This window comes from Spodoptera frugiperda, chromosome 26 (genome assembly GCF_023101765.2).
Source record: "Spodoptera frugiperda isolate SF20-4 chromosome 26, AGI-APGP_CSIRO_Sfru_2.0, whole genome shotgun sequence".
In the NCBI taxonomy this organism is placed as follows: domain Eukaryota; kingdom Metazoa; phylum Arthropoda; class Insecta; order Lepidoptera; family Noctuidae; genus Spodoptera; species Spodoptera frugiperda.
In genome coordinates, this window is record NC_064237.1 from 5,103,493 (window position 1) to 5,112,296 (window position 8,804).

The 8,804-nt window shown below is 33.4% G+C and overlaps 4 protein-coding genes across 5 annotated transcripts in view; all 4 read left to right on the plus strand.

The window, feature by feature from the left end:
- Nucleotides 1-1,221, plus strand: part of LOC118264613 (sodium-independent sulfate anion transporter) — a 30,560-nt gene extending 29,339 nt beyond the window's left edge. For both annotated transcript variants that reach the window (XM_050705053.1, XM_050705052.1), the window contains exon 12: nt 280-1,221. In XM_050705053.1, coding sequence (XP_050561010.1) covers nt 280-329 — 50 coding nt within the window. In that variant the 3' untranslated portion in view covers nt 330-1,221. The remainder of the gene's footprint in view (nt 1-279) is intronic.
- Nucleotides 1,222-2,361: 1,140 nt separating this feature from the next.
- Nucleotides 2,362-4,586, plus strand: LOC118264628 (uncharacterized). The gene is made up of 2 exons (XM_035577205.2): nt 2,362-2,711; nt 4,489-4,586. The coding sequence occupies exons 1-2, from the start codon at nt 2,417-2,419 to the stop codon at nt 4,518-4,520; spliced, it is 327 nt and encodes a 108-aa protein (XP_035433098.1). The 5' UTR covers nt 2,362-2,416; the 3' UTR covers nt 4,521-4,586.
- LOC118264626 (nipped-B-like protein B) lies at nt 2,718-4,447 on the plus strand. Its single transcript, XM_035577203.2, has one exon. The coding sequence runs from the start codon at nt 3,805-3,807 to the stop codon at nt 4,318-4,320; it is 516 nt and encodes a 171-aa protein (XP_035433096.2). The 5' UTR covers nt 2,718-3,804; the 3' UTR covers nt 4,321-4,447.
- A 2,508-nt stretch (nt 4,587-7,094) lies between the features above and the next one.
- Nucleotides 7,095-8,320, plus strand: LOC118264679 (uncharacterized). Its single transcript, XM_035577267.2, has 2 exons — nt 7,095-7,584; nt 8,196-8,320. The coding sequence occupies exons 1-2, from the start codon at nt 7,275-7,277 to the stop codon at nt 8,207-8,209; spliced, it is 324 nt and encodes a 107-aa protein (XP_035433160.1). The 5' UTR covers nt 7,095-7,274; the 3' UTR covers nt 8,210-8,320.
- The last annotated feature ends 484 nt before the right edge of the window (nt 8,321-8,804 follow it).

The following is an 8,804-nucleotide window of genomic DNA, read 5'->3' on the forward strand; positions in this document are numbered from 1 at the left end:
GACGAGTTTAGGTAAAAAAGTCCATTACTCAAAAAGAAGGATGATGTACCACTCGTCTGCCACAGTGTAGAACTTTTGAAAGCTCTATAAACATAACTCATTACTTGGCAGTTGAACGTGACATATTGATAGTACGGTATGGTTTATTAAGCATTATTGGAATCACGCCAATCGGTGGTTTAATATGCAATCAGAATAATTCGTTTGGCGGACAAATTATTTCGATTGCATCCCGCAATACAATGACGTTCAATTTTCAATTTAACATAATTGTTGCAGGTACGACGGAGGAATCACAAACCATGAGTAACGATACTACAGCGTTTTAGTTTTTAATGTTTAGCATTAAGGAATCTTTCATGTGTTTTTATACAATCTTTGGACACTAGCCATTTTATAGAGGAACAAATTGTATGAATTCTATGCGCTCAAATAGTAAAATATTTTGATCGACCAGAAGACCTAGTGCAAGTTTCTTTTACGTTAACGCGTTCCAAACGTTACTACGTGTGTAGCTTTCTGATTGGTCAGTTAACTTGCAGGCAGCCAATTAGAGCGTTGTAAACGTGTCGTTAGCGTTAAACTTATAACAAACTCGCGCTAGACTCTCTGCAGGGTTTAGGTGTGTCAGTGTAAGCAATATCTTAGATATTATATTAAATAGCAATATTAGATACACAAATACAAATAAACTAATTTTACTTAATAAATGGTTTTATACAATGGTAGTGTCTTCCGCTGGACGGAAAATTCGTAGACTTACAAATAAATTTAATTTACGTATAGATATTTTATTTATGTATAGATCTTGTTGTGATAATTAGTTTACTAAAAATAACGCAATATTATAAATGTTTAATTAGAAGTATGAGAAATGGATCAATGAACAAAACATCTCCGTCCTACTTTTGAATAAATATATTGATAGTCAGTTTCAGTGAACTATCTACCTACATAAATAGTATACCAACTGTGATTAATTTTACCATTTAGATTTAGCTCTTAATATAATAGGTGTAAGGTGCATTGTTCAGTTACCTGACGAGTATTAAGCCAAGGGTACACTAGGGGAGAAATGTCCTGCGACACGTGTAGACTTGGTCTTAATCTGGAGTCAGTTAACTCTTATGTATTGTAAATACTGTATATACATTTATGTTTATGATGATTATTGTATATATTGAAGTTTTTATAAGCTAATAAAATTATTTCAATATTAAATGTTTGTTTTTATTATTCTATAGTTATTATTTCTGTATCAAACTGCATCTCGACAGTCGAGTAAATTTTTAGGAATTTTCCTTTTAAATCTAAAACTTTTCTCTTAAATAAGCAACTCAGGCTTGAATTCATGATTGCACAGTTGATGCGGTGGCTAAGCGACCGGCTGCAATGTGTAGCGGGTCCGATTCCTGCACGGAGCAACTCTTTGTGCGATCCACAAATTGTTGTTTCGGGTCTGGGTGTCATGTGCATGTGAAATTGTATGTTTGTCTCACGAAACAGGACAAATCCTAGTGTGGGGCAACGTTTTTTAAATAAAAACAAAACTTGGTTCTCATTTTTATCAACGAAATCGAGACGTTGATGAATGATTCGCATTTTCGACTTCCTAGTTTAAACTTAATACAAGATTAATGTTTAAACTTAATGTAAGGTGAAGTATCTCTTTCGTAGTGGAGGTTTATAGTTAGGTTAGGTATTAGGTTGTCTGTTTAACCCTCCAGCTAATTATTGCACGTACAATAGTTCTGTTGTTTACTTATAATTACTGTATGATATTAGATATTATTGTAGTATTACGAATTTGCGAGCCTATATGCATTATTATGATAATATCATATGAGAATGTAGTTTTCAAATATAAACTTAAAAGGAATTGAAGAAGGAAGTTATATAGGAAATGTTGAGTAATCAATAATTATTTTTGAAAAAGAAATAAAATATCTATAAATAACTGAATAATCTCTTAGATATTTGCCTGTTTGTTCTAAGCAAAACAATAAAAAATAAGGCAGAGAGTATGTTAAATTATTTTTTTCAAAAGGTAATCTTAAGGAAGGGAAAATCTTATTTTTTTTACCGCCTCCATATTTTTTAAAGCTTTTCCTAAATGCTTATTTATACTATGCTTCAGCATAGTATTTTTCAGACTTAACTGCATCAAAACAGTTCAAACTGAGAACCTCCTTATTTGGAGTCGGTTAAAAAGTAGACGTTGTCACGTCTTTTCATATCCATGCATAGTTTAATGAATTTTACTACTCGTTTAAACAATTGGTTTTGCTCATTAGCGTCACTTGTGAGGTAAATCATTCGATTATCGGGGTTCTAAATACGAGTATAAAAGTGACATGTACTGAATATCAACTCACATTTCACTCAAACTTTGTAGTAAGTTTACTCCACTACGAAGATGCGTTCCATCAGTGTTGTGTTGGTACTCGTTGCAGTTGCTATAGCAAACGCGTCAATCACGCCAAAACCACATTACGATATAGATAAAGCTCCAGAATTGTATGAGCAGTACCTTAAGGACTACAACAAGCATTACAAGGATGAAGCTACCAAAAATGAGCATTACCTAGCATTTGTCAAGGCCTTAAAAAAAATTAACGAATATAATGCAGAGCCCAACAATACTGCAGTATTCGGTCTTAACCAATTCACTGATTATACCGAAGAAGAGTGGAGAAAGATGTTTCCAGGATGTAAGTTTAGCATTTATTATTCCCGGTTTGGGTGTGATGTATGAATGAAGTCTTGTGTTGGTAAACGAGCCCACGACACAGAAGAAAATGTTAATGTTTCCTTTGAAATAAATAAAGAAATAAGAAAGAATTGTCCTCATCCTTTTGCTTTCTAGATAGCCATTACCTACTAAGAAATATCTAACGATTCTGAATGTGTTATTTTAGCTTTGTATTTCCAAAGCATGGCATGTCATATTTGCATTGCATGGCAACGCTACGTTAAGGAATAAGTTAGTTTTTCTGGAATGCATCTAGTTTAAACAACAACAAAAACAGATGGCTCGTACACATACCTTAACACTGGTGAAAACGGACTCAGCTAAACTATGTTTTTTATATGGAAAGATGCGTGCTATGGATGCGTGCTATGGATGTGTGCTATGGATGTGTGCTATGGATGTGTGCTATGGATGAGTGCTATGGACGCGTGCTATAAATATGTCCTGTAGATGGTTTCCCTACTATCAATACGTCGCATACTTGAGCTGCGCATCTTCCTTGCATAGCTAGTACATAGTTTACTATCAGTGGAAACCGTCACATAGTTTCATATTCACAGCTATTATATCTTCGTAGCCTAGCTACTCGGCTCTTCTTTACGCCTAATTGTACTAATTTGAATACTTTTTGTGTTGGATAGTCATTTATCGAGGAAAGCTATGATATATAAAATAGACGCTACGATCAATAGGAGCCGAGCAGAGAGGGTGAAACTGCACGGAAATAGTTAGTATTTAATAAAAATCATCGAAGTATCAGAACGGTGAAGGTAGATCTTGCACGTCTCTTCTACAATATATCATTGTCAATATTACGCTAACGCGACAGAATTTTGGAATCTGTTTGGCTCAATTTATTACATAAAGGTATAATAATACATTTTATTGCTAGTGTGAATTTGTTATGGGCATGGATGTTAGAGTCGTCTGTATTACCAATATAGTAATCATTTGACTATCGATGACCCATATACAAGTATATAAGTGACATATACTTGGATATCAACTCACAGTATATTAAAACTTTGTAGTAGGTTTACTCCACTACGAGGATGCGTTTGTTCGGTATTGTATTGGCACTCGTTGTAGTCGCAATAGTAAATGCGGCACCGGCGGATAAAGATAAAGTTACAAATAAAAATAAAGATAAAGTAAAAAATAAAGTAAAAGATTTAGTTAATGATAAACTAGATGACGATGTAGATAACGATGACGTGAAAGCGGCACGCGCGGATAAAAATAAAGTTAAAGACAAAGTCAAAGATGAAAACAGTGATGAAGTTAATAATAAACCATATTACGATGTAAATAAAGCTCAAGAATTGTTTAAGAAGTACATTAAAGACTTCAATAAGCAATATAAGAATGAAGCTGACAAAAATGCGCATTACCTAGCATTTGTTGAAACCTTAAAAGAAATTAACAGAAATAATGCAGTGAGCGACAGTGCCGTATTCGATCTTAATTATATGGCTGACTATACCAAAGAAGATTTAATAAAGACGCGTGGACTATTAAGTGAGCATTTTTGGAAAATAACTATCGTATCGTGGGGCATACTAAATTAATTTTATTGAAAATAACGGTTTGTTCATTTATTCGTGAAATTACTGAGAAAATATCTACTAGTTTTACGTCATAATGGGATTCTGACTGTCCGGGATCGTGGTATCACTTCGGCGAAAAAAAAAAATACCCACCTATAGTATATTGACACTTCTTTTTTTCCTTTCTAGTTCCAACGTTAGCACCTGCAGTCAGCAACTGATGACGAATATTACACAACCGCATCTATCGAGTTGGATTTAAACTTAACAATAAAGAATGATCATTATTTTGCTTTGTATTATTTACGGTTTTTTCTTAACAAATCTCCTCGTGGTTGGTTTTCTATGAAATAGGTTGGCAGTCACCTGATGGTAAGCGATCGACACCACCCATGGACGCCCGAAACTTTAGAGTAGGGAAAGTGCATCCAAGCGAATTTATTTAAGTAACTACTTATACTATACTTTATACACCTACTTCCATTGTATATAGGAATGCATAAAAGGAATGTATATAGGAACGCAAATGCAATTTTTCATCAAAATCAATCGTTTGAAAGTTAGACGCTTCCATGGGGGAAAAAATAGTGTCTCTATAGTGTATTGATAAAAATTGTTGATACCTTTTTTATAGGAAATTTCCTGATCTACAAATTATGCCTGAAGTATATTTGCGATAAGACCCGTTTTCAAGAAAAACGCGAAAAACCAATTTTTTGGACCTTCTTACCTCGCTAAAATTTTTTCCTTAAACAGGATCAATTGGGACTTTTGACACAATGTTTATAATTGTGATTTGAACATTTGTACCAATTTTCAGCTATGTGTGGATTTGTCTTGAGTCAAATGTCTAATTTGGCCGGACTATAGATCTCGTCGCTAGAACGTTATCCATTTGATGAAGGCATGCAGTAATGCAATTTTTCGTCAAATGACTTTGAATAGGCGGTTTTACATTGCCGCTTCGAGGATAAGTTTCAATGAAATAACGTTTTCAAAACTTATCAAACTATGCTACCACAGAGTATGAAACGTGCAACACCTTGCTAATTGAATCTATCAGGCGCTGTATGCATAAAGATTTTTGTGATCTTATATTGACTAAATTAGAGTACTGAACAGCAATATTTTATAGTGAAGAAGCTTGCACTTTACATCAGAAACGCACAATAAGGGCTTACGTGTTTGAGTTCACCCGATCGCGCTAATGTACCATGAGCTATTTTTAAATATGTCTTATCATTGTAGCTCTATTTTGTTAGAACTGCTCTTTGAATTTGCATCACGAAATTCTCTATTGGCAAATAGGACCGCACGCTACATTATTATGGCGCAGCAGTCATCATCATCATTATCAGTCAGAAGACGACCATTACTGAAAAAAGGTTCACTTAGTCCTCCACTTCGAATGACACCTCGCCTCTTGAAATAATGAAATAATAAAATGTTGCTAGTAGCATGTTATACCTAATTATAACAACAGCAAATCAATAAATTGAACGATAGCCGTAATTGCATATAACAACACATTATAGATTCGCTGACGACCAAAACCTTGTTTTCCTAGTATCGCGATACACGAGTTTACGTGAAAATGAATTGTATTACATTTCCATTGCTCACTTTAGTAATAGTTATTGCTATTGTGTGGTCACTTGATAAAAATATTGGATACTATGATCTGAAAACATCACCGCAGTTGTTTAGACAATTCGTAATAGACCATAAGAAGGTTTATAATAATATAACTGATTTGCTAACGCACTATGAAGCATTTAAGATTCATTTGGAGACAATAAATAGGATTAATCAGAAGATTAAAAAAAGGGGAGCTTGGCAGGTGATCGACGAGTTTGCTGATTTGACACTGGAGGAGTTACAGGCGATGCAGTTTCCAATATGAACAAATGTATGTATGTAAGTACTTAAGTATGTACTTCATAATATTATGATTTTGTAACTTTGACGGAAGCTTCCATGGATTTCAATCTCCTTTTTTCGAAGTCAGGTTATACTTAAAGTTGTTCAGCCAATTGCGAGGTAATCGCGGACAAAAATATATACAGATTAAACTGAGAACCACCTCCAATTTTTTTCGGTCGAATAATTTAAAAAAATTCTTAACTTGTATTTTTCACAAATCAATAATTTTACTAAATGACACATTTGGAAAGTTTTTGATTTTTAGGAGGTTCATTTATTCGAAAAACGCCTGCATTTTAAAACTTGAATTCATCCTTTTCGAAAAATTATTTCTAAAAAAAAAATATTTCACAAACAACCGAGTTCTCTGTATTATATTGCGATAGCTTATTATTATTAATAATTGCTTATTCCTTTAACTTTATATTCCCAATTTTATTTACAGAATCAAATATGGAGAAACATCCGTTCAGCGTAAGATTTAATTAAAATATGTTTTTACATCTTTACCTTTAATAAATTGAAACAACTTTAATACATAAAGTTAAATATTTTATGTTTTTTATTTACACAACTGTTTTACAAGGATAAATTGATTTCCGTGCTTAGTATAAAACGATAGGCACATAATATTAGGACGTAAACGGCTAAGATTAAATTGTTTAACTATTGTTAAACTTCGTTATATACGTATTTTTAATAACACGAAGCCTACAATATTTCATTACATTGTTATATCACTGTTGGCACCACTAAGAAGTATTTACTGTGTTAAGATATTTTTTATCAAACTTGTACAAGATCTGAATGCTCACAGAAACGGGCAACACCGCACGAATATTCGTTCATCTGATTGGCCGCACCCACACCCAATTTAATTTATACACTTTGATGGTGTCTGTTTGAACTGGTTGTGGTTAATAGCGTCATCTGTGAGATAATAATTTAGTCATCGAGCGCCCATCGAGTATATAAGTGACATAGCAATCGAGTGTGAGCACGCAGTACATTGCAACTTTGTTAACAAAGAAACAAGTGCCCTATCGTTAGCGATGCGTTCCGTCAGTGTCGTGTTGATTCTCGTAGTGGCAGCAATGGCGAGCTCTGCGCCCTCTGACTTAAGTCCTCCCCCAAAGGAGCATTACGACTTAGAAAGGGCCGATGAACTCTTCGAACAATTCATAAAGGACTACGAAAGGGAATATAAGGATGAAAATGATAAACAAGTGCATTTCCAAGCGTTCGTCGAGAGCTTGAAGAAGATCAATAAGTTGAACGAGGAGAGCACAAGCGCCACTTTCGGTATTAACAAATTCGCCGACTACACTGAGGACGAGAGGAAGAATATGTTCGGTTTAAGATGTGAGTACCCATTTTCTATTACGTTAGAGTTTTGATCGCTGCCGTGTTTATATTAAGCACGAGTTCGAATCGTGTCATGGCGTCATGTTGTAATCTATACTTTGTAATGTAAACCGTAATCTCAAGCGCCCAGAGTTTATATTGGCGTGTACGCTCGATATAAACACAATAACAAAGGCGTACTTGATTATGTTTTTAACAGGAATCCATTGTTTTCGGATTTGTCATAGTACCGTACAGATAAAGCGTAAATAAAACTAACCTCTCTTTGTAAATGATTGTGACATTTTGTTTATAGACAAACGGGTAAATTTTTTATGTAAATGTTCGACCTTGATATCTTGGCTTTTGAGAGTTTCTAAAATTAGTTTGTAATGGCTTGGTAAATCAAAATAAAATACGAGTTTAGAGGTTCAAATATTGAGAAACTACAAAAAAAGTTGGTCAAGTGTGATTCGGGCACATTTAAAGTGGGTTCCGTACTAAAAAACTTGTTTTATTTTTGTTTTTAGTAGTTAATTGTTATTCATTAATATGAATTAATTAATATACATAGATTTAAGTTGTATTAGATATGACATTATTATAATATTGTTTTTTTTTCTTTTCAGTGCCAAAGCAGTAAACGAAGTACCTGAAGCAGACGAAAAAAACATTTGAATAAAACTATTTTATTATTATGATTAATTTTCTATGATTGTAAAATTTTAAAATAAATGTAATTTCTTTTATATCATATTTTCGTTTATTTTTACCCAATAAGTACTTATTTACCTATTTATATTCCTCCTATATCTCAATGATGTTACACTAGTACATATTAATAAGTAATATTGGTCACGATGGTATTTTTTTTAAATAGTTACACCAATAGATTTTTGTCTTTAGGCCATTCATTTACGCACAGACGGACACATACTGGTTTTTATAACAACACTCACTTTAACTTTCACATCAAGTAAAGATCAACCAGTATAACCTGACCTGCGAATGTTTAGAAAGATCATACAAAGCGAGATCATGATAACAACTGGTTTCAATAACTTGATTTGTAAAAGTGTGTATTAGACGTCTAATCGTATTAACTTATGATTTTGTTATGGATTTTGTACCTTATGTTTTTGTAATAAAGTTGAAAATCCATTTAAACCATGTTATTATAGGTGTAATATAGGGTAGTTTTGTATGTTGACGTTTGAACCTCGATCAGCACATATGTA

Excerpts from the sequence above, each read along its gene's own strand:
- LOC118264628 (XM_035577205.2), top strand. The coding sequence starts at position 2,417 with ATGCGTTCCATCAGTGTTGTGTTGGTACTCGTTGCAGTTGCTATAGCA. Across the intron at positions 2,712-4,488 it reads GAGAAAGATGTTTCCAGGAT|TTCCAACGTTAGCACCTGCA; the intron begins GTAAGTTTAGCA and ends TTTCCTTTCTAG.
- LOC118264626 (XM_035577203.2), top strand. The coding sequence starts at position 3,805 with ATGCGTTTGTTCGGTATTGTATTGGCACTCGTTGTAGTCGCAATAGTA.
- LOC118264679 (XM_035577267.2), top strand. The coding sequence starts at position 7,275 with ATGCGTTCCGTCAGTGTCGTGTTGATTCTCGTAGTGGCAGCAATGGCG.